General features: G+C 38.3%; 1 protein-coding gene across 2 annotated transcripts in view; it reads left to right on the top strand.

The window, feature by feature from the left end:
- The window catches only part of MYBPC3 (myosin binding protein C3), a 68,408-nt gene that overhangs the window by 32,194 nt on the left and 9,823 nt on the right, over positions 1–26,391 (top strand). For both annotated transcript variants that reach the window (XM_075754627.1, XM_075754626.1), the window contains exons 17-27: positions 401–507; positions 831–860; positions 1,028–1,164; positions 2,707–2,784; positions 4,048–4,207; positions 5,293–5,397; positions 8,958–9,146; positions 11,159–11,293; positions 12,487–12,654; positions 13,919–14,007; positions 19,006–19,201. In XM_075754627.1, coding sequence (XP_075610742.1) covers positions 401–507; positions 831–860; positions 1,028–1,164; positions 2,707–2,784; positions 4,048–4,207; positions 5,293–5,397; positions 8,958–9,146; positions 11,159–11,293; positions 12,487–12,654; positions 13,919–14,007; positions 19,006–19,201 — 1,394 coding nt within the window. The remainder of the gene's footprint in view (positions 1–400; positions 508–830; positions 861–1,027; positions 1,165–2,706; positions 2,785–4,047; positions 4,208–5,292; positions 5,398–8,957; positions 9,147–11,158; positions 11,294–12,486; positions 12,655–13,918; positions 14,008–19,005; positions 19,202–26,391) is intronic.

Here is a 26,391-nt window from a genome sequence, read left to right as displayed (position 1 = left end):
TAATACAGGGATGGAGCATCAATTTTTAACTTGTTTTTTCCAGAATTTATTGTAGTCACAATCTGATCAAATGAAACCAGTCAGCAGTGTTACAACTGCCCTTGTAATGGTAAAGGACTGGACTAAAGCACAGAAACGGCGTCCTCTATTCAGATTAGCCTATGCATCTACCTTGACAAGAAAAATCCATTAATAGACAACATGCTGACATGGATTTGCTTGAACACTGAAAGTAGAGCAGTCTACAACCCTGGTGGTTGTTGACTTGATGTTAGGGCAAGGGGAGAAGAAATAGCAATGCTTGTTAATATCCTATAGCCTGCACCTTGTCTGTTGAGATAGCCTGTTTCTCCTGGAGAGGTAAGGTCAATGAGCGGAATATATTTGTTCATGTTTCCAGAATCCATAAGCTAACTATTGAGGATGTAACACCAGGTGACGAGGCTGATTATTCCTTCATCCCTCAGGGATTTGCTTACAACCTTTCTGCCAAGCTTCAGTTTTTGGGTAAGTTAGAATATGTAATGGGAATTCCAGAGGGATAAAATGATGGTACTAATCATGGTTATACCAGTAGAAAGTATGCAGAATCTCTTTCCTGATACCTCCATAGAGGCACATTGCTTTTCCCTGTTATTTTGTGTTATCATTATCATATTGTGTTACAGAGCCTGTTTTCCAGTTCATTGCATTAATCTGTTGATGTATACGCCTTATGAGGTTTCAATGATGAATAGTTTTAAAATTAATTTTTGGGTGCGGATGCTATGTAAATTCTGTTTTCTGATCTATTTCTCGTACCCCCTTCCTCCTTTTTTTTTTTCCCTCAGAGGTCAAGATTGATTTTGTACCAAGAGAAGGTAAGAACAGCAGTCATTACTTATATGCAAGTAAACATGTTTTCAACAGCACAGAAGCAGTGCTTTTTCATTTTTATTTTAATATATGAATATTCACCTTTTTTTTTTTTCTCCATATAGAACACTCAAACTATATTTAAAACTTATTCTCTCTGCCTTTACTATAGAGCCTCCCAAAATCCACCTTGACTGTCTGGGCCAATCCCCTGACACTATTGTCGTGGTGGCTGGGAACAAATTGAGACTGGATGTTCCCATATCAGGAGATCCAACACCTACTGTCATCTGGCAGAAAGTAAACAAGGTAATGTGTAACCTGACACAGTGTCTGAGGCAAGGAGGTCACAACAGGAAATGTATTTTCTTTCTCAAATCTTACTTTGATTTACAATTCTTAGTTAGAAGTATTTTAATCTTCCTTTTAATTTTATCTTTTAAAAACCTCAAGAAAAAAAAAAAACAACACATCTGCAATGCAGCTGTTTGGGATTTAGCTGTTTTTGTGAGAGTCATCCTGAACTGTTGTTTTTCTGAACTATTGTCTGTTTTTCTTTTCCAAAAGAAGGGGCTGAGTATATAGGAATAGACATATGTACATGCAGACAGTAGGATACCATGCACATTCTCTTCCTACCTCAGAGAAAAAGAACTAAATGATCAGTCATCCCCATGACCTTCACCTGATAGGATGGACATGTTCTGGAGATGGCAGCTTCTTTTTTTCCTCTTTCTCAAGAAATCTACAGTCTGTGAATAATATGTCTTCTTAGCAGACCACTGGGGTAAAACTGTATTTGCTATAATGAAAATAGAGTACATTTGCTATTTGCCTTAACAAAGCAATTACAAAACATCAAAGAAAGAATTTAGAAGCTAGACACAAAATGTTAAGTGAGTTTCCTTTCTGGCTGTCTGAGAACATCCCGCCCCTCACCATCTGTGGGCTCTTGAGCTATAACTAGCATAAAACACAGAAATACTTTGCATAACATTCTACAGCATCATTACACTTCCCATAGGTGTAGATATCAACAAAATAATATTGACAATTATATTAATTTCCCCAATCTCATTTCTTTATGATTCTGCCTCATTCTTTGTTCAGGTTAGCGTATTTAGTAACACTTGGGACTTTTTACTGCAATGCAGAATTAGTATGGAAACAAACAAAAAACAGTTTGTCTCTATCTTGGTTCCCAAAAGAAAGTGACTCTCTTATAAACGTTTCTCTGAAAAAATTATGATCGGGTATCAGACAACCCCTATACAGTGTTATTTCTAAGATGTGAGGTCTCAATATGCGAGTAAAAGAAGCCAGTCTTGATTTGAAGGGTGTATAGCATATAGTTACTAATGAAATCCTAAACGAACAGTAGCACAGCTTCAGAATATGTTGTTTGATGTGTGTTACAGACCTGACTATATTTCTGAGTGTTAAAACGTTTACATCAACTTACTATCCCATTGTTACAGAAAGAAGTAATCCTTATTTGTGCAGTTACACAAGATGAGTAGCTAATACCACAGGACACAGACAGATTCACAACCAGATACAATTCTACTGCAGGAATGTCATGCATCTTTGTTAAGCTGTAAATTTAGTTTTGCTGACTTATCTTTCCGTTAATTCACTGCAGCCTGATACCTCTATTTCCATTTCTGCTTTTTACTTTCGTATCAGTTGATTTCCTTCCCAGGTCTACTTGCTGCCTCACTTTGCTCTTCGCTTTTCTCATCAAGCCCTCTTACAAACATACGGAGTCTTCACCTCTGTCTTGCAGAAACAGCTTTACTGCTGTGCTCAAAGAGACTTAGCTGACTTTCTGTGGTTTCTTTGCTTATCTAGAAAAGCGACCTTGTTCGAAGCAATGATGATTCCATGACTGCCTCAGAAAACAGCAGTGATTTAAATACTGATAGTAAGGTAAGTTCCTCATTATTTATGCAGACACACAAATACATTTAGTGTTTTCCAGATAAAAGGTCCTATCCAGAAGGAAATAAAATTAAAGTCAGTAGACATTGAACTGGTGAAGCAAATAGCACATCAGGCCCAACATCCTGCCTCACAATGGTGATTACCAAACTTCAAACGGGCACAAGAGATGTGGTGAGTAATTTTAGAGTAAGATGCTGATTGAGGAAATCTCTTTCTAATCACCATCACGTAGTAGCTGGATTACAAGGAACCAAAGCAGTTATTTGAAAACTCTTTTTGATATATTTGTGAATGTTTATCCCTTTTAATCCCCACTAACCTGAAGCTTCAATAACAGCTAGAGGGAAAAAAAAGAAGACAAAATCTTACAGGACACAGGGGAAAGATGACAATGGGTCAAGAGAGTGGACTATGTATGTACAAAACAGTGAAAGAGGATTCATTTTCCAACAATTTTCCTTTTTGTCATAAATAACTTTTTTACTTTGATAGTCAGAAAATGTTTTACATTTATTATGCAACCTTTCTCAGGGTTAGGATTCTGCTAGTGATTCTAATAGTGACTATTCAGACACATATGCTTTCTAATGGTCCCTGTTCTAACTCTAGAGATAGGTGGGCACATACAGAAGAAAGGAGTGTGTTACAAGTGCACAGCAAGGTTGTGGTCATCATGTTTAGACCTCAGCTCAGGGAAGAGTAGAAAGTTACCCCCTATGATATTCTTGTGTGACAGAAATCACATTGATGCCATTAACAGTTACAAGAAACACAGTAAATTTTTTAGAGGAAAATTGTTCAAATCCATGTTATCTGATGCCAAGTGTAGATACTGTTGATCAGGAATGTTTGCTCAACCATTTGAATTTGAATTTGCAAATCTTCTTGAATTTGCACTGTACCACACTGTTATCCCTGAACCTTTTTATATTGATCCTAGCAGCTATCCCAAGTAGGATTTTGTAGAAGTAACTTCTTCGAAATGTAACTGTGTATGTGTAACTAGCAATAAATTTTAACAACCTGCAGACTTTCAGAACCAATTTTCCCAAATGTTATTTATGTGAGACACTTAGTCTATGTTTTCTCTCTTCTATGTACAAATAGATCTTTAAAAACTTTATAGCCTTTCAATAATTTTGATAATATTCAATGATTTGAAGATTTTCACCAGGTTACATACAGGCTCATCAGGCTGTCCCTGGCACAACTTGCAATGACTTTATCTGTTACTTTCAATGCCCACAGCTGCTGTTTGAATCTGAAGGCAGAGTTCGTGTGGAGATGCACGAAGACCACTGTGTCTTCATCATTGAAGGAGCAGAAAAGGAGGATGAGGGAGTATACAGAGTTACAGTTAAGAATCCAGTGGGAGAAGATAAGGCTGATATCACAGTCAAAGTTATTGGTAAGTGAAGGAAGGAAATAACCAGAGCATGAAAGCATCTCGAGTTCACCGAAACTCACCCTTCTCTAAAACTGAGGCACGTTCTGACTTTAGGTTTAGAAAAACAGAAAAGGATCAAAAAGGTAGGAAATACTATCAATCACAAAATTTGGCAGAAATATTTTTCAGAGGTAGTTGCCTTCTGTGTGAAAAGGTAGAGAATAACTCCCAGTAGAAATTAATGCATTTCCTTTTTATATAGTTCCAGTTTCAGGTGATCCTCTCATTTTACAGATGACAATTCCTTCTGAAGTATATGCTTCATGCTTGTCTGAGACAAGAAAAACCAACCATTTTGTCGTGGTTTATGTTCTTAAGCAAAGATTATATTGTTCTATAAGCAGTAAATAGTTAATGAAATAAAGAGACATAATGTATTTTATATCAAGATATACAGATTGCCACTGTGAGTCACAGAAGAGCTGTGGGGAATATAATTTTGAGTCAGTAACTTTTATAATTTTTTTCATAATATTTAACTTGTTTATACCCTGCCACACACATGACAAAAGGCCAGGTTTTAAGCGAACTTAGGAATGATAAAAGAAAAATATGTTCACCTACAGTACTAAAATTTAGAATTCACTGCTTAGGTGAACACTAAGTCCCTTTTCACCTTTTATAAATCCTAAGTCAGGATATTTACTATGAATATCTCCAAAATAACAAAATATGAGAAGCATGCAGCCATTATATTGTAAACAAACTTTATTATAGAGAAAATAGGAAACCCTGAGGCAAGCCTCTTCTTACAGAACAGAACCTTGTAACCTTACATTTTTGCAAAAAGTTGATTATATCTGGGAAGAGCAAGGGAGCTGAATAATCAAATGGTATTTAAAGGAAAACCAACCTAACACAGAAGCATCAAAGAGCAGGATTCACTCTAGGCTAATACAATAAATTCTTGACTGTACCTGCTGTTGCTATCTGACAAAGCTGTATCAATATGATATGGGGAAAAAAATTAAAGAAAAATATTTCATTGACTTTTATACAGAAGTCAAAACAGTAACAACTCTCATTCATTCTCACACTTTCTTCAGATGTTCCTGACCCTCCAGAAGCTCCCAAGATCAGCAACATTGGAGAAGATTACTGTACTGTGCAGTGGCAACCTCCTAAATACGATGGTGGGCAACCAGTACTTGGTAAGAAGTGCTAAAACATAAAGTCCCCAGCAGCCTTGCCTGTATTTTTGCTGCTCCTTTAAAATGGCACAGAAGGACTCTCTATGTTTATTTGCCCCAGGAAGGCCGACCCTCAGAAACTAACTACTCTAATATAGCAAGCCTTCAAACTGGTCTAGATTCTGGCCCTTCAATTTTAGGGAGAGAGTGCCCTCTACCTGTGCTATGTGAAGAGGAGAAATATTTCACGGAATAAGTTGCCAAAGCACAAGGTGATACCAAAAATAGTTAAAGCTAAACATTCTTATTCAAGACTGAAATTTTAGGTTAGTATACAGGCCTTTGGACTTACCTAGGAATACCAAAACGCATTTGTGGCCACCTCAGTCATCAACTCCAGTCATCTGCAATGTCAAGCGCTCAGGCAACACGTTTCTTTTAGAAATCTACTTCATAATTCTACTTCATATACAAACATACATGATGGGTCACAAAATACTCTTCAATCATTTTAATGACCTTAAAATCTGTACTTAAAACTAGAGACCAAAGTTATCATGCGATACAGGTAAGGAGCAGAAGAAATCAAGAATACCACCAATGCCATTTTAAGTTCTCTGCAGAGCATGGTGTTTTTAGATAAAACTCACTGTGATCCTCAGAGGGAAAACAAAATAATACAGGATATTGGCCAACTCTAGGGGAAAATTCCTCTGAACTCCAAATCTAGCAATTTGGTTGGTAAAGATCACCAGAATTTGAATTTCTTTTAAAAAAAAAATACACTGAAAGCTATATGGACTCTTATGGGGATGCCAGGGATAGAAATGTTCTAAAATTCTTTTAACCCCCTGCATAATATCTGGAAGAGAGGAGTTTGTAATTGCTTTTGGATATTTGGACTTCATTCACTTCTACAGGAACAGACTAACCTCATGTAATTCAACACAAGTTATCTGTGCAGGAATAAACAAGATACTACTGGGCCAGCCCTTTGTGGTTTCATCTGTTCTGACAGGAAGCAAGAAGTTAACAATTTAAACTATTATGTGCAAAGATATATACCAATAGGCATCCCGTTACCACAGCCAAACATGCCCACACTTACACACCTTGACTATGCAAAGCCCCTGATTTCGTTTTGTAGAGTTTTCAGGACACATATTTTGGAAAGTTCTTTGGTTTGTTTTCACTGTCAAAGGAATGATTTTGTTAATGTTTCACTAACAACCCTTTGCACTACATGAGGAGGTTTCTTCAGTTAGCACAGGACTCTACTACTAATAGGGCTGGAATAAAACGCTGGAGCAGGCAGTGAGGGTGGGGGGGAGGGAAGCCAAGATGGAGCACTATCCATTCAAACAAAGCTTTAAAAGCAAGTTAAAAAAGCAGGAGGGAAAGACATAAGCATCCTGTCTTCATATTGTTAAAGGTGGCATTGTAAGCAGTCTGCTATAGTCTCTATTACCTATATCCAACAGATATAGAAAAGAAATTCACACCTCGTCTTCACTGTTACGCAAACCTTTCATGGGATCTCATGTACTTTTTATATTACTAAAGAGTATCTTTATCATACATTCTGTGCATTTGGGGAAATAATCTGCTTTACCAAATGTTACCAAAGTATTGTCTTTTTACCTCCTTTTGACTTTTTTTTTTTTTAAATTGCAATTCTGGTATGCCACAGTGAAGAAGTGTCAGTTCTGACAGGAAACTATGCATATCTAAAATGGCAGAAAACCAGAAACTGAGTTGCTGAAACTTCTCTCAGTCTCACAGACCCTGAAGAAGAGAGGAAAAAGCAGGAACATGTCAAAGGAACCATAGGTTCTTTGCTTACAGCATTTAACCCTGTTTAAAAGCCACTGAAAACAAGCATGTCAGGGGTAACTTTATATATTAGAAGTGATGATACAACCTGTCAACTCAAAGGTACTTTCACCACTCATTTCCCAAAACATTCTGTAGGCTCCCATGCTCTTCTTGCCATTCAACACAGACAGGAAAGCTGCTGATGCATGATGTCTGTGCACAGAACGTGTCAGCAAACGCGTCTGTCATACTCCATTTCCCTTTAGATGCTGTAACTGTGAATCATACTTCCCACGTATAGCAAATGGACATCTGCAAGTTTGATAGCCATGACCTTTGTGAGCAGCAGGGATTGAATCACTGTTTACACAGCTCAATTCATAAGTCTTTACAATGCGTTTGCTATAGACTTACACTATTGTAGCTGACCACTGTTACAGACATATCCTCTGTAGACTATGGGTAGAAACATACAATACATACAAATACATGGTATGTGTAAATCACCATTCAGTGTATTTTCTGGTTATTCACTCCATAGTTAAACGATGAATAGCTTTAAAGCCCAAAATCTGTTTAAAAGAAATCTACAGGCATCACATCCAGGCATACAATCTGCAACACAGAAAAGCAGCAGAAATTTAATATAGCTGGATGGAAAGAAACATTTGATAACTCCTTTGTAGCAGGTCACTGGAAAATAATTCATACAAACATTTCCAATGTGATACACAACCATCCTCCATATTAAGGATCAAGAATCACAGATTCCATTCCCAGTTTTGGGAAATTAGAAGTTTATCTTTTAAACTGATAACCCAGCCTGACTTAGTCATCCTGAAAAACAGCATGGTAGTGTGGGAAAGGCCGTGGTTGTTGAGGGGGCAAGGGAGACGTACTAAAGACCTGGATTCTGGGCATACAGACTACACCTAGGCTATACTAAATATTTAGTTTGCAGTGCATCCAGCTCTCTTGGTTGTCTGTAGTCATACACTTTCCTTCCCAAGGGAGTTGGCAAGAAAAATGGTGTGTGGCCAGGACTTACTCCACTATAGGGCTGAAGCAGAGCTGGGATCTGCACTGTCTGGGAAGCACTCTGCAATTCCATCACTTAGCAATGGACGCAGAGATCTAACATAAGAACTTTGATAAATAATTTTTAGTTTAAAAAAAAAGAAAAAGAAGAGTCAAACTGTTCTTCCAACTTATATTTTGCTTTGGCATTTATGCTGTTAGTCAAGATCAGTGAATAGCAGCAGAATACAAGAAAAAAAAAATTTTTAACTCTATGTTTCATCTTACACAGTTCAATTTCTCCTTCACTGAAAGGGCTTTCTGTTAAACTGCTGTGTTTCATGCATTGCTCTGCCATTAGGAGTGAATGACTGCATTCTCACCAGAAAGGATTTACCATTTAAACCAGCTCTGCTAGTATCTCTATTTTGCATACTTAAGAGCAGTGTATAGCATGCAAAATGTGCTTAAAGCCTAATACCACACATAGTTAAATCTAAATAACTTCTACTCTGAAAAGCATAATTGTTCGGTAAGAATGTCAGATAGAAAGTAATACAAAAGGAAACTGCAGGAAAATACCAAAGCTTCACACAATTCAGTTATATGTGATTGTGATTCTGAATCATATTTGACTCTTTTATGCCATTGAACAGGAAAAAAAAAAAAAAAAAAGGTGATTTTCTTTTTTCCTGAATGTGAGAGAATAATTTGCAGTTCTTTTACGTCATAAAAGCTATCCTTTCCAGGCTATATCTTAGAGAGAAAGAAGAAGAAAAGCTATCGATGGATGCGACTGAACTTTGACCTTTTAAAAGACCTAACCTATGAAGCCAAGCGAATGATTGAAGGAGTAGTTTATGAGATGCGGATTTATGCTGTGAATTCTATTGGCATGTCCCGGCCAAGCCCTGCCTCACAACCCTTCATGCCAATTGGTGAGTTTTACCACACTTTATATTATTTCTAGGACAAAACCAAGACAGGACAATTTTCATGTCTTCTCTTCAAGTGCCCTTATACCTAAAAAGAATCTGTTAGGAAAGAGGTTATCAACCTTTTCCTTTGTAATTTTCCTCTTCTCTGTCTCTCGTTCCCCTTCCTGAGAAGCACAGAGGTTCTAGTTTCACAAAATTGCTGATGAATTTTTAGCTGTTATAATTAGAAGTGTGAGAGTCAAGCTGGACCTGGAAAGGAGGAAAACTAATTGACAGAAATTTCCCTGTCCCTCTCAGCTTCTCCCATTCCTTTATGGGTGCAAATATCACAGTATCCCATCCAGTACTCCCTTAATCCTGGCCCTGTCCACAGCTAAAAGGATAGCTGATTAAGAAAATATTTGAGGAATGATTTTCTATAAATAATCCTTCCCAACACAGAAGTGCAGTGTCTCCTGCAGTCCCTGAGCAAAGAGTCCTCAGGAAACCTGCCTGCTAAAAGCTTTAGAAAGAAGACCCACAAAAATACAAATAGCTGGAGATTAAAATGACTAGAGTTCCTAAATCTACAAATATCAGCAAAGGGGGACAGCCTGCTGAAGGGGATAGCATAAAAGCAGATGATGCAGTGAAGGGGTCAAAAGGAAAGGATGAACTGCAAGAAGTATCTCTTAATTCTGGATTTCAAACACACAATGGCTGGTCTGCAACAGAAGAGGGCAAAAGAAAACCATCAAGCGGAGCTACTGAAAAAAAAGGTCCAAAGTTTTCATGGGATAGGCAGAGTTGTATTTGATTAAGGATAAAGTTCACACTTCCTGCTTCAGAGAAGAGGTTTGGGGTTTTGATCGTGTACTGTGTGGTTGTGTATGCTCCCAACTGCCTTTGCATCCCGTATACTATTCACAGTCCTTGCTGCTATTTGAATATGGAAAATTTTGACACAGCTACAGAAAGGAAACTGGGTGATATTATTTTTTAAAATTTTTTTTACATTAACTTTGGGAACTAAGATCAAGTTCAATCAGTTGCACAATTTATAAACCTGTATTTAACTTACTTTAAATATTAAATATTTCTAATATGTAAAATCCGTTATGTATATTCAAAAGATGTTCAGTTTATAACACATATACATGGAGTATGCTAAACATACATTTCTTTAACATGATTGCTTTTATGCCATGTATACTAAATTTTATGTTCCAGCACTCTAAATGTTATTTTGAAAAATTTATTTTTCTGTTTGCTTTTTGGAATCAATGATTTCACAGTAACATTTCTGTGTATTTGGGATTCTCCAGTAAGGTCTTTTCTTGATTGTTTTTTTAATTAGTAGACAATAGTCATGCTTAAAAAGACTGAATTTAGCTAGTGGTCTTTCTGAACTATGGATTTTGAAAAAGCCATGACACTCCTGTTCTGAAAAGAAATGAAATAGCTATATGTAACTAAAGTGAAAAATTTTCAGCCCAAAAGTATTTTTCTCATGCTAGCCTATTACAAATGCACAAATCAAAAGTAGTGTTTCTGTAAACATGTAGTCATAACTTTTGGTCATTTTCTCCACTGTTAGAGGAAAATGAGTGAACTCAAATTTAGTCACTAATGAATTTGGTTCTCTGCTTATGTGAACTTTGTCTAATTATAACCAGGGTGTTAAGTACAGCATACTAATTGTATGCATTTTTCTTTCTAAACTTTTCTGCAGATTTCTGCTGACAATTTGACTCCCTTCTACAACTCTTCTTTTTTCATTGGCTTTTACTCATAAGGGAGGAGATATGAATAAGAACTACTATCTTAACCTCTTCTTCCCCTCCCTGTTAGAGGAATCTTATGCTGCACTTCTATAAATGAAGTTTTAGGTGTTACATTTTACAACTGAGCTTCATTTTATTAAAACAGATAGTGGTATATAATTCAGCTGCTAATTACTCCTTCTATAGCTTTTGAATTCTCACTGTTGTATTGCTGTTTCTCAGAATTTACTTCTACATGTTTCCTTTTAGCTCCTCCAAGTGAACCAACGCACTTTACAGTGGAAGATGTTTCTGACAGCACTGTTGCCTTGAAGTGGAGACCCCCTGAGCGGATTGGAGCTGGGGGATTAGATGGTTATATTGTGGAATACTGCAAAGATGGATGTAAGTAAGCACGAGTACTAGGCAGCAGCAACTGAACATTATTAAAACACTACAATTGCAATGGCTTCACTGCAATATCCCAATAAATTAACCATATTCAGTAGCATTCTAATCTATGACTAACATCCTTGCCAACCATCACCAGACTTACCATGCCTTAACTGTAAAACCATGAAAGCCACATCAACCATAACATCATCTTCATAATCATCATAAACTTTAATACAGAAAAGTACTACAACAATACCAGTGCTGTTCTATTATTGCTACTATGCTTTTGTACCATTCACAAATTGTGTATTCCTTAAAACCAATATAATAACATGACTGTAACAACATCAGTCCAACTTTCAAGAAACTGTTACTTTATCTCCTTTACTACTTCTGGTCTGATAATAGAGTATAACTGCACCATATCTACAACATGCAATTTACTGTGATGCTACAACATAACATTTATGTCATAAAAATCAAACAAATTTATAATCACTTCAATCACAAAATTTTCTCTGACACTAAGCTCAACTGCCATATAACTTAAACTATGTCTTTTACAGGGTATAATTTATCCAGAAATAATTTATAGCCTTTAATGAGATATCATGATGAAATTACCAGAACCCATATGTCATCATCATAGAAGAATGATTTTATCAATCGTACTTCTGTGTTATTAGAATAACAAAGGAAGCCCTAAGAACTCTGTTCTACAGTGTCAACTGAGAAGTTAATAATAAATTCCAACAGTTATGTGTTCTATTATTGTGTTCAGCATATGTGGCTCTCACCAATCCGTTTGGACACCCACAGGAAATATTCCAAGAAAAAATTAAATTAAGGCTTCACTTTCTTGCTAAAAATACTTCCAAAATTCTCTCCCCCTTCTTTTGCTAATGAAAATAAATATAGAGAAGCTCCACAGCTCTAAGCTTTATAAAATAGAATGCCAAAGGAACTACCCAAAAATTATTCCCTTACCCTTAGCTGTTTTAAATAAACAAAGTGCATACATGTGTAAACACACCTTCTAGATCCAGAGTTCTTTTACCAGCTTAGTTTACTCCCTCCTAAGTGTGGTGTTGCATGTTAAATTCATTTTACCCTAACAAACACAAATTTACTTTCAATTATAGAAAAGGTATCAGTCTGGAAAAATAACATATTATTACAATATGCAAATCCTGTACTTGCAGCTACAGAATGGATTCCAGCCCTTCCTGGTCTCACTGAGCGCACATCTGCACTAATTAAAGACTTGGTTACAGGGGACAAACTTCATTTCCGTATAAAGGCTATAAACTTGGCTGGTGAGAGTGGAGCAGCAATAATCAAAGAGCCCGTTACTGTTCAAGAGATCCTGCGTGAGTATCTAGACTGAATAAATCTTACTAATCTATTTCCTCTGGTTAAAATTCTAAACATGTACACATGCAGAAAAACTCTGGGACTGACAAGCCGGTGCCACCTTCTGAGAATAACACCCAAACAGCTCTTTCACTTTGACTAGGCACCCAGTATCTTCTGATTCTGAGAACATTACTGTACTGTCCAGGTCTTATATTTCTGAAGCATAGCTCTTGAAACAAAATCCTACTTCTTACTTTCAAAATACGGACATTTCACCTCTTGTAATGGCACTGTCAGCATTCAAGAGACACATTTTTAAATATTTAACTCTCTGCTGGAAAAGCTGTTATATTACTGCAAAATGACTGCATTGGCTATGGTAAGAGATCTATTTAAATAAAAAGGAGTTATCTGTTCTTCATTGTCCTAGGTTATTAACACCCTGTATATCACCCAACAACAGTAGATTATAATTCATTTGACTGGAGTCCAAAAAATATCAAGAGCTGCTAATAGTCGATTCCTCAACCTTGACTCACACAAAGCGTCTGCCAGAGTCTCACTGACAGTAAAATAACTCGGTGTAAATGAAACAAAGTTCTAATGCATCTCAAAACCGAATGAGGACAGATACTCCAACTGTTTGTTAAGAAATTCTTTTACTAAATTACTAGGAAACGAATAAGGTCCTCTTTTTGTTAGTGAAGAGTAAGCTGCTACAATGAGGCTCCACTCCTTTCACCTCAAAGAACTATAACTGAATGACTGTAGAAAAGGTAAAGGAAATCCATTGATTGCTCTGCTTTCTGAATAAGTCCATAAATATCTCCAAATGGCAATTTACAAGGAACTGCAGTATAAATAGCTTAATCATAATCATTCTTTTATTGCAATACACCCTTTGTCCCATCTCTTCTACTGAATTGATAAAGTCCTCCAAAGAAACAAAGTCCACATAGGAGGCTCAAATCCAGCAGAAGTCACCCAAATCTGGTGCTTCAGATGAAACAGTTTCACAAATCCAGATGTCATTGAAACCTGCTCAGTTGTAAATATATAACTGAGATCTGCTACTAAATTTGTATCCAGTAGTCAAATACATTTGAAAGTACTTAAAGAATTAACTACTCCCTAACTATATAAACAGTGTTTGCACAATTTTCTTATGCTTACCAGTATCCAAGCCTCTCCTTTTTGGTGTTTTGTCTTATTTGAGCTATAAATAATATTTCAAATTATCAAAAGCTTTGTATTTAATGTACTAATGCTTAACTGCAGAGCGTCCCAAAATCTGGTTGCCACGCCATCTCAGACAGACCCTAGTGAAGAAAGTGGGCGAGACAATCAATATTGTGATCCCTTTTCAGGTATGTATCAGTTTCTATTTTGTTGTGGTTTTTTTATCATTACTTACCTAAAGTAGTTTCCCTTATGCAAGTTCCCCTTGCTTAAGCAATATTACATAAAGTATAGCTGATGATTTAAAAAAACCCTCCCAAACCTTAAAGAAAGGGAAAAAAAGAAAAAAAAAATCACTCTTCTTTCAGTAACAATTTTTTTACACTCACAGTTTTTCCATAATCCCTCCCTATGGAGAAGAAGAAAAAGTAAGGCAAGGCTGTTCTTGCTTATTGACCATAGGATGCCTCTTAAAAAGAGAAGTACACAAAAGTGTAAGAATTCAACCAGCTACTCTTCCGGAGCCAAGAAACACAATCTTACTGAGCAACTTCTTTGCCAAAAGTGCATATGTTTATTTCTCTAAGGCTGACTACAAAAATTATAGTTTGTACATAAACAGAATACCACAATTGGCCATATTTAGAATATGTGTATATACAAAGAATAGCTCACTGCACATGGGCTCAAGGGTATAAAAACCACAGCATGCCAAGGACTATCAGGAGTGCATGCATATAACTACACATGCTACTAAGGCATGCACAAAATTGCTAAAATATACACACAGACTGACCTAACGAGTTATCCTGTCATTGCATTTTCTACAGCTGCATAAGCAGCTATAATGACTATTTGTAAAACACCACATGCATTTTTTCAGATGAAAGACTATAATATCAATACACTACGAGAATTAGTGTGTGAAAGGAAAAGGTTTTCTGAGTGAGACACAGGAAAAGAAATTGTAAATTGCAGATTCTGGCTCTGATAGATATATCCTCCATATTAATAGATAAATCATTTAATCTAGTCCTCATTTATAACTTGAAGAAACTAAAATTTCTCTGCTGTTCAGTGTTGACATTTATGAAAATGTAATCACTGTCATTGGTGAAGAGTTTTGAAATTCTCACGTAAAAGATGCTGGAGATCTGCAAAACATTTTTTCAGCAAGGGAAACATACATGCACACATTACCTATATTGTTTTGTTTGGGCAGTACCAGCAGTGGGGGGCAGAATCTATATAAGAGTAAAATCTATTTAAAATAAAGTATACATGTCTTTTGCCCTGTGGTTACTGGGTTACATGAAAAGTTGCTTTTTCACAAAGATATATCTAATCAGTAAATAGTTGCAAACCAATACATGGAGTAACTGCCTTGAATTGCGTGCTTGCACTACTTCAACATAATCACATGCTTATTTTTTTCTTTCATGTTTCTTATCTCCAAAATTGCTAAAATGGCCCCTTCACTGAGGTCTAGCCACATGCAAAATGCAAGACTTCACATGATATTTTTGAATTATGTAAGTCTTGAAAAAATTAAATTAAACAGGTATTTTTGCTGCTTTGATTTCTGAGTTGAAGAAAATTTGCACAAAATTGACAAGCTGTCCCATAAGCAGAGTAACTGATAAAGTTTGGCGTTTTATAAATTTGTATTTTATGTCCCCTATATCACCATCTTCCCAGCATAACAACCCACCTCTTTTGCTTAGAGCAGTTTCATTGCAATATTCCCAGAGATTTGCCAATTCTTTGCCCTACTCCCTGAGGTAGTCCTAGCCGACATGTCCTCAGTTCCCCAGGCTAGAGAAAGTACATGTAGCAACTAATCCAGAGCTTCACTTATCATGCCTGATCATTCAGCTGTTGCCAAACAAAATGGATCAAGACTAAGTCTTCCTCAACTTTTCCTCAGTGGGAACACTAAGTGAGGTTTGGGTATTTCACCCTGACATCAGTTTTCCAAAACTGTACTAAGCTAATCTTAGAGATTTCTAGTGCACTGCCAAATTTAGCTGAAATGAACCAACTGATTCAAAAGTTATTTGAGGAGCTGACTAACAGACAAACCATGTGTTGGTATAAATTCTTCTCTCCTAAAAGGTAAGGCTAGCAAAATATCCTAATATCTATCCATCAACACCAAATTTTAGCCAGAGAACAAAACCAGAGGATTTTAATTCAAGAGGCATTTTTGAGTGAGTTTGATTTGTAATAGTGTTGAATTGCAGCTATAGCTACAATTCTTAATACTGCAAAAGCTATTTAGAGTATGCAAAACTGGGGATCTTTCAAAAAAAGCAAAACAAAAAGAACATTTCACTTTCTATTTTGAAAAAGTTTAAGTCACTGACCATTTCTATTGAAGAAAAGGGCTCTAGATATGATTGCAATCTTCAAATTACAAAAAGGATATGGGAGAAAATACATAAATACTGGAATTACTGTGAACCCTGAGCTAAGGAACACAAGCAGGCAGAATATTATCTAACTAAAGTGTAAGTAAGTCAGTGTTCTCTGCTGTTAACAGTTTCTGTGACAGCATCCTCTGTGGTCACTACTATGTCATTTAACACTGAAATTCTATTAAATACCTTGTCAAGGTATCCTGGGCTAAATACTATTTGCAAATCTCTTCAAATCTTTAGATTAAAATGTACAAAAAAGAACAAGATTATTACTATCTCTTTTTCTATTGAGAGCATTAAGCAGGTGGGACATTCTGCTGAAAGGAAGGAAATCAATACTTTCTTGTTTCAAAATTAACTACATGGGCACGTGATTGAAGGGATATTATATGCTATTAGTGGATAAAAATCACAGTATTATTGAGCCATCTTCTTGCCCATCGTATATGTGTGAATATAAACATCTAAAAGCATTTAAATTTGTTCTTCCCTGGCAGTAAACTCCCTGAAGTTTCTCTGGTGTGCTATTTACCCAGTCACTGTTCTCTCTCAGATTACCTATTACACATTGCAGAAACCCAATCCTCTGAGATATGTATTAGGAACATGCTTTCTATCTGTTTATGCTTTTCACAGTCTATAAATGTAAGAGTATATGAAAACCAACACTTTGAACGCTTGCAGTCTTTCACTGGCACTCATAGCACCTCAAAAAAGAAGGTGTTGTGAGTGAATATATCTGATCAACCACACTAGAACACCAGCAGTAGCAAAGCTTGATTCATAGTCAAGACGTTTCTTATGATAAAGATAATGCTATGGTTTCTCATGCCCATTTTTGCCAAGATATTCAGGGCCAGATCCTCAATTCACCTCGTTCATCAATCCATCCAGATCTATTAAATCTTGTAATCAGTCTGAAAACGTAGCCAAGTATTAGTCTTGACAAATTAGAAATTTAAATAAAGTTTCCATATAACTATACTATTTTAAGTAGATTAGTTTTATTTTGAAAGCATTCCCCTAGCCAAATTTTTCAAGCAGAATCCTCATATCATGTTAAAACATACATGTATGTGGAAAGTAAAATAGAGTCAATTCTAGTCAAGTCAAGTTCAATTATCAGACATGGATATGGAAAACCCACCACCACCACATCCTTTTACTTATTCAATAATCTCTACTATACCTTCCAGCTGAAGGAAGAAAGCCATGTCTTCCTCTGATAGGTTTTTGTAAGGGTTCTGTGAAATGAGACCAGGGTGAAGGTACCCTAGAACTGGACAAATTAATCTTGTGTCTGCTATTTCAAAGCTACAGGCCTGAGGTGATTATAGTCCTTGGCAGAAAGCAGTAAGAAATTCAGTTACAAGGTAGGGAAAATGAATAATCCAAAACCATTGCTCATTCAAGGTTTATTATCAGCCCCCATGTAAAAATCCATTACAATACATCTGATGATTTAGATGCCAGAGAAAAAAGCATTTATTAAAGAATAGCAATGTCTAGGTGTTTTAGAAGTCCTTTAAGTGTTATTTTGGACGGATTTTGGCCTGACTGTTACAGAATAAGTTTTTTTTCTAATACCAAAGAAAAATAAAATGATGCCGCACAGACTTCCTGATCAAGTACCAGAAAAACCTGACACAGAGGTGCAGCAAAGTGCAAAGATTCATTTTTATTCTGCCTACCTTTAGACACCTAAACCAAGAGTCTGAGTATCCTAATCTCCCTCTGTAGCCTAAGGAAAAAGACGTAGTCTTACAAAGCATTTTCCAGACCCAGTGAATTAAAGAGCCTTCTAGAGGTGCTTTCTCTGCTGTTTACTAGGGGCGGAGGACAGTATGTGTCCTAATTTCAGTGCCTTAGACTTCACTTCCAAGGCAGCCTAAGTAGAGCTGACTGCTGGCTTGGATGGTCTCACTTTCCCTCCCCACCTATTTGAGCTGTTCCTGGCATTCATCTAGCACTGTGCTGCACTGTTTCACCATGTTAATCTGGCAGAAACTTAAAAAAAGAAACCCTACCAAGTTATTTTCTGCTAGATTGACCATAAATACAGTTAATAAATATGATATGGCCCTCAGACAACTTTTGAAGAACTAAATATTATGTACCAGTTTTCCTGGAAATGGTTGACAGTGATGTAAACCACAGATATCTTACTGATTCCACAACATCATCTTCCATCGGTGTAGCAACACAGTGACTGATTAAGTTCACAGTCACCAAAACAACTTTTGCAATGCAGAAAGAATTATACAGTAAGTTTTGCATACCAAGACATCAAGATTATAACAATTTTTTGAAAGATCTTAAAAATGCCTGGAGATAGAGAATCAAATGTTTTAAGAAAGGGAGGAGAAGGGAAAAAAGCTAATAAGCTCCTCAGATATTAAAGACTTCTGTTACTTAATAATAATCAGAGCAAGCCAGATCAACTGTTGGCTTCACGGATGCCTGGGAAAGTGTGCTAGAGCAGCACAATTATATTTTTTCTGGAATTGTTCTCAATATATTTTCAGTCTCTAACTATAACTAAATGGCATCCTCAGGGCATGGTGCCACTAAACCACACAGATGGGAGCAAATATTTGCCTGCAAGAAAACAGAAATTGGAAAGTATTTAGAGGGTTTACTATCTCAACTCTGCATATTAAATTAGGCTTTCCAGACTTATAGATCACTAAAAAAATGGAAAAATGAAAAATGGAAATCTATTACAGCCTAAAAAAAGAAATAAAAATCCTTTTTTTTTCTCTTCAGGGTAAACCAAGACCCAAAATTGTTTGGATGAAGGATGGTCAAACTCTAGACTCCAAAGATGTGGGAATACGGAACAGCAACACGGACACAATCCTTTTCATCAGAAAGGCAGAGCTTCATCACTCAGGAGCATATGAAGTCACTCTTCAGATAGAAAACATGACTGATAAAGTTGCAATAACAATGCAAATCATAGGTAAGAATCTGAAAACATCAAAATTAAGCATATTATACAAAACAAAATAGTGGCCATACTGAGGCAATCCAAGATCCAGCTACCTCAGAATCTCTTCTCTGGCAATGGTTGATAGCAGATGATTAGGACAAAGCTCAGAGCAGGGCTAGCATGTCACTTTATTTTCCTAGTGTATTTTCCCAGCTAGCAATGATCCATGTGCTAGAGACTTTTGGAGGGAGAGGGATTATCTGTGTGTCCCATAGCTCTTGAGGGATTTTTTTCTTGCATGATTTTATCCAGTCAGTTTTTTAACCCGGGTCCAGTTTCAGAATCCAAATATCCTTTTGTAAGGAATTTCAATTTAAGTGCATGTACAACTACCTATTTGATTTGCTTTGAGTGTCTCTCCTGATAATATCACTTGATGTCCGTTACAGTTTTCTATCAGAAAAAACATGAATAATCATTTATTCACCTTTTCCATGCTATTCATGACTTTATAGCTTTCAGTCACAATCTCAGTTAGCTTTCTCAAGTTTTAGACTCTGTTTATTTTCAAAAAGATGCTATTCCATATCTTTGATCATCTTCATCACCCTTCTTTCTACCACTTTGAGAGTGATAGAAAGAATTTGAGAGTTCTGGTGTTCTTGGGAATAGCCATATTGTCCTCAAGGAAGGAAATATGAATCCTGGAATGGATATACTCTTACTGGGTTTCTTCAGCAGATAAGGACAGTGAAGATCATTGTAAAAATATACCTTTACTGTTCTGAGAATTAGAAATGACAAGAAGACACAGTCCTATGAATTTGGAAAATTCACATTTAATGCCTTACTCTGTTAAGAGTGTCTACTTAGCTTGAGGCTTAGTAGAGGTTTATCCTCTATTATACAATTTCTAGTCACTTTTCTAGTGACATTTTAAAGGAATGCACTGCCAAACTTTCAGTAACTTCCCTTGGGATTTTGTGAGATATATTCTGAGATCCTGCCTACTCAGATTTCATTAATGTTTAGCCAGAGCTCTTCTATTTCTCCTCATTACAGCTCTATGCATCAGTCTTGATAATTGTTTTTATTTGTCTTTCCCCACACTTTCAGACTGTCATCCCAAATTTCTTCCAACATACCAATACATTTTTAGAATATGTATTTTGGCACCAAAAAAAAAAAAAAAAAGAGTATTTAAACATAACTCCTAATGCTTTGGAATTAAAGATATAATGCTGACTGCATTCTGCTTAAAGTTTTATGAAATAATGTTGGCAGAACGGGTATGCAGTGGTGCCAACAGCAAACAAGAAAGGCATAACAAATTGGAGCAAATATGTCTTAATACCACCAGCTGCCTCTGCTCAAGAGGATGGCTGCACCTCTGCAACAGCAAAATAAGTAAATGGCAGTAAATGACAAAGTAATCCCAAGAGACTCGGATAAAGGGGAGTAGTGCACCCTACACACCAAAATACATTTCTAAAACTGGTTAGGGACTCAATATTTTAGCACATTGCTCTTACAGCATAGTACCGAGTATCTTCCACCCATTGCTTGGTACTGTAGAAAGGCGTAAAAACACATACATGTATCATTGACAAAGAGTTGTTTCATATAGAAAATGAATGGCTGAAAAAAAGGCAACTAATCTTACCACACAGATTAGTACGTATCAGAGCTGGAGGACAGGTTATTAAACTTTTTACTTCTTGGGCAGCTTGCTCAGCTGAAAGGGAATAAATTTAATTCCCGGACAAGAAGAGAAAGGGCTTGTAATATACATAGATTCTTCTGCAACCAAGTAATCTACTCTGATTCTTGATTCTGTCACTCAGTCATCAGAACTACCTCTTTTCAATTCTGTCAACAGCACTTTTTGCTCTCCAGATTTTATGTTCTCTTGGCAGGAGAGAAGTATGGGTGATTCAGGCACTCTTTCTATACTGCTAAGAATGCTTTAGGTGCTGTGGAATGGCATGCTGAAAAGCCAACCCAGCTTTCAAAGATATAATAAATCAATTGTTGAGCTTTTGAGGTGTCTGTTCATCAGCTAGCTTCCCTTGGCAAATGTCTGCTTGATGAAGGAGTAACGCTTATAGCTTCAACCTTATCTCTTTTGGAGTAAGGCAAGAATGCAGTGAAACAAAAGCTCTGCTGCTATGAGGAGTCACCTGTCAGTTCCAAACAAGAGGAAGCACTTCTATTGTTGCTATCACCTGCCCTTATTGCCAAAATAATTCCTGTGATTTACTCTAGAGACCTACAAAATATGGACTTTTACTATGCAAATACTGTACATTCCAAATACTTATAGGTAGGCCTTAGACAATGACAATGTCTCCAATCTCTGAAAAATACAGTTCCCTCAACTTTTCCCCCCTCTACATGAATCAATAAATTATGCCTTCCATTATGCCTTCTGTTGACCAAAGCAAACCTTAGCTCTATATTTTTAATTTTTTTTAAACTGGAATTATTTATTGTTCTCATTATTTATATTTTGAAAATGTAAATTATCATTCTTTTAGAAATATAATTCACACTTTCTCTCTTCTTGCCATTCTGTAAAATTCAGTGATATGCAAAAATCCTCAGATGAGCTTGTGCTGAGGGTAACAGAATATTTCCTCAGAATATAAATCTCCATGCCACACAGTGTCCTGCAGAGGAAAATAACTTGCTAGAGATGCAAATTACCAGCTAGAGATTACTGGTTAGTACTGAGAAAGGAACATTCTACAAGTCTACAAAGTAATTATGAATAGATATTCTTGCAGATTGCATTATCCTATCAAACCACAAAGATCAAGAATATAAAAATCCATTTAGCAAATTTATCCATCTCTACCTTTTGTAAGACTGCCCTTTACAAAGCCTTACTTTGAAGCTTACTGAAGCTTTCAGTACACTCTTTTTCTTTATTCCATCTATACCACCATGGGTAGATGTAATAACTTATTAAAAATTAAAAAGGGATCATTTAATACATGATTGAGTTGTTATCACATTAATCTAATAGCAGGTTAAGGCTTAAAGTGTTTTTCTGTTCTTAATAAAAATCATACTCGGAAATTGTTTCCCCTTAAAATCATATCTATATCTATGTACATAAACACATACATAAGAATGTCTTAAATATCTATACACACACATTCCTGAAGTCTAACTCTTCCAACAGATTACTGAATTAACAAATGACCTGCCATCCCATTGTTTTTAGTTTTGAAAGGAGGTTCCCAGATAATTGCTTTCAGGTAACTAGGAGAAATAAGGCACAAGCTTCAAAATCTATCAGTCCAGTGAGGCCTCCCAAAAAAGTGTTCTTTTTCCATGCAATACAGTCTTAGGACTGTATTTTTCTTCCATTTATCAATCTCTCCCTACAGTATTTAAACCAACCACTATCACCAAGATCTCCACAGTTTTTGACAAAGCATTGCATAAGCATCCCTTTAAAACAAACACAACTGTTGAGTAGATATATCTGTAGGTTAGTACACAGGAAAAATACTTGTAAAACTAGGCAGATACTGTGGAGGGTTATAACAGTAGATAGACTTTAGAATAATTAACAAATTGCTACATATCACAGCATCTGTCTACTACTAGATTATCATACACTTATTCAGGGGTTGTAGAGCTTTGCCCACTGAGACTGTTGCAGTTTTTATACCCATACAGGCATTCATATGTAGTATCCAAAACTCTTCAAATCAGGATAGATTAATTGATTTCTGCATAATGAAGATACACATCTAGAAATATATCTAATTTTTTTCTTTTAAGTTGTGATTCAAGGTAACAAGAACATTTCCACATCTTCATAAGCAATGTTGTTCATTTAACAACACATTACCATTCCCTACTTGAGAAACAGGGAAGAAAAAGAAATAAGGCTTTACCTGAAGTTGGTAGCTGTTGAGAAACATAGAAGATGGCAGCTTTTTCTCCGAAATGTTAGTGTAAGAGAGGAAGAAAGAGGACAATAAATGGAATGAGAGCAACGCATTCCATATTCCTTATTGAACTTCATGATGTGTTCTAGCTGGCTCCAATGTTCAGCAATTTGAAGGAGGACAAAAAGGGTTATAGCTAATTATAAAGCAGTCTTTGATTCCAAAGTATGCCAGTGAAAAGAGAATTAGCACATTATGCTTTGACAGCAGGCTTGCCAGCGACATGTTGTGGGATGATGTGCCCAGGTTGGAGGGATGGGGTGCTGGCAAGGGCCCTTGGCCTACTGCTCAGAGACATGCTGGATGCACTACAGCACACTCGAAGCCTAGAGGAGACGAGCCAGGGGCTCTGGGTGCAACAGGAACCAACGGGGTAACACTGGGAAGATACATCAAAAGAATTCCAGCCACCCCAGCCAATAAGTCAGCCTCATCAGGGGCACAACTGAAATGCCTCTACACAAATGCACAGAGCATGGGGAATAACCAAGAGGAGCTGGAGACGTGTGTGTGCCTGCAAGGCTATGACCTTACTGGCATTACAGAGACGTGGTGGGACAGCTCCTATGACTGGAGTGTTGGGATGGAAGGGTACAGGCTCTTTAGGAAGGACAGGCAGGGCAGGCAAGAAGGGGGCATTGCCCTCTACGTCAATGACCAGCTGGAGTGCATGGAGCTCCACCTGGGGATGGATGAGGAGCTGACCGAGAGCCTATGGGTCAGGATTAAAGGGAGGGCTGGGGCAGGGGACATCATAGTGTGGGTCTGCTACAGGCCACCTGACCAGGGGGACCGAGCAGATAAAGCCCTCTATAGGCAAATAGGAGCAGCCTAATGCCCACAAGCCCTGGTCCTTATGGGGTACTTCAACCACCCTGACATCTGCTGGAGGGACAACGCAGCTGAGTGCAAGCAATCCAGGAAGTTCCTGGAATGTGTTGATGACAACTTTCTCCTCCAAGTGATAGAGGAGCCCACGAGGAGAGGTGCCATGCTGGACCTTATTCTCACCAATAAGGAGGGCCTGGTAGGGGACGTGAAGCTCAAGGGCAGCCTTGGCTGCAGTGACCACGAAATGGTGGAGTTCAGGATCCTCAGGGCAGCGAGGAGGGTGCGCAGCAAGCTCACTACCCTGGACTTCAGGAGAGCAGACTTTGGCCTCTTCAGGGATCTGCTTGGTAGAATACCATGGGACAAAACCCTGGAAGGAAGAGGGGCCCAAGACAGCTGGCTAATATTCAAGGGTCACCTCCTCCAAGCTCAGGAGCGATGCATCCCAACAAAGAGGAAGTCAAGCAAAACCACCAAGAGGCCCCCGTGGATGAACAAGAAACTCCTGGGCAAAGTCAAACAAAAAAAGGAAGCCTACAGAGGGTGGAAGCAAGGGCAGGTAGCCGGGGAGGAATACAGAGAAACTGTCTGAGCAGCCAGGGAGCAGGTTAGGAAAGCCAAAGCCCTGATAGAAATTAATCTGTCCAGGGATGTCAAGGACAACGAGAAAAGCTTCCATAGGTATGTCAGTGATAAAAGGCGGACGAGGGAAGACGTGGGTCCCCTCCGGAATGAAACGGGTGACCTGGTTACCCAGGATATGGAGAAGGCTGAGGTACTCAACGACTTCTGTGCCTCAGTCTTCACTGGCAAATGCTTGAGCCACACTGCCCAGGTCACAGAAGGCAAAGGCAGGGACTGGAGAATGCAGAACCGCCCACTGTAGGAGAAGATCAGGTTTGAGAATATCTAAGGAACTTGAAGGTGCACAAGTCCATGGGACTTGATGAGATGCATTCATGGGTCTTGAGGGAACTGGCAGATGAAGTGGCCAGGCCACTCGCCATCATATTTGAGAAGTCCTGGCAGTCCGGCAAAGTTCCCGCCAACTGGAAGAGGGGGAACACAACCCCCATTTTTAAGAAGGGAAAAAAGGAAGACCCAGGGAACTACAGGCCAGTCAGTCTCACCTCCGTGCCTGGCAAGATTATGGAACAGACCCTCCTGGAGACTATGCTCAGGCACATGGAAAATAAGGAGGTGACTGGTGACAGCCAACAAGGCTTCACTAAGGGCAAATCATGCCTGACAAATTTGGTGGCCTTTTATGATGGGGTTACAGCGTTGGTGGACAAGGGAAGGGCAACTGACATCATCTACCTGGACTTGTGCAAGGCATTTGACACTGTTCCGCACGACATCTTTGTGTCTAAATTGGAGAGACATGGATTCAATGGATGGAACACTCACTGGATAAGGAATTGGCTGGATGGTCACACTCAAAGAGTTGTGGTCAACAGCTCAATGTCCAAGAGGAGAACGGTGATGAGTGGCATCCCTTGGGGGTCGGTACTGGGACCAGCACTGTTCAACATCTTTGTCAGCGACATGGACAATGGGATTGAGTGCACCCTCAGCAAGTTTGCCGATGACGCCAAGCTATGTGGTGTGGTTGACACACTGGAGGGAAGGGATGCCATCCAGAGGGACCTTGACAGACTGGAGAGGTGGGCCCGTGTGAACCACACAAAGTTTAACAAGGCCAAGCGCAAGGTCCAGCATGTGGGTCAGCATAATCCCAAGCATGGCTATAGGCTGGGTGAGGAATGGATTGAAAGCAGCCCTGAGGAGAAGGACTTGGGGGTATTGATTGATGAGAAGCTCAACATGAGCCACCAGTGTGCGCTTGCAGCCCAGAAAGCCAACTGTGTCCTGGGCTGCATCAAAAGAGGTGTGACCAGCAGGTCGAGGGAGGTGATCCTGCCCCTCTACTCCGCTCTTATGAGACCCCACCTGGAGTACTGCGTCCAGCTCTGGGGGCCTCAGTACAGGAGAGACATCGAGCTGTTGGAACGAGTCCAGAGGAGGGCCGTGAAGCTGGTCAGAGGGCTGGAGCACCTCTCCTGTGAGGACAGGCTGAGAGAGTTGGGATTGTTCAGCCTGGAGAACAGGCAGCTCCGGGGAGATCTAGTTGCAGCCTTCCAGTACCTGAAGGGGCCTACAGGAAAGATGGTGAGGGACTGTTTACCAGGGAGTGTAGTGACAGGACAAGGGGTAATGGGTTTAAGCTGAAGGAGGGTCGATTTAGATGAGATGTTAGAAAGAAATTCTTTACTGTGAGGGTGGTGAGGCACTGGAACAGGTTGTCCAGAGAGGTTGTGGAGGCCCCATCCCTGGGAGTGTTTTAGTCCAGGTTGGATGAGGCTTTGGGCAACGTGGTCTAGTGGAGGGTGTCCCTGCCCGCAGCAGGGGGGTCAGAACTAG

Source organism: Balearica regulorum, chromosome 5 (assembly GCF_011004875.1).
Source record: "Balearica regulorum gibbericeps isolate bBalReg1 chromosome 5, bBalReg1.pri, whole genome shotgun sequence".
Classification (NCBI taxonomy): Eukaryota; Metazoa; Chordata; class Aves; order Gruiformes; family Gruidae; genus Balearica; species Balearica regulorum.
This window is presented reverse-complemented; position numbering and strand designations above follow the sequence as displayed.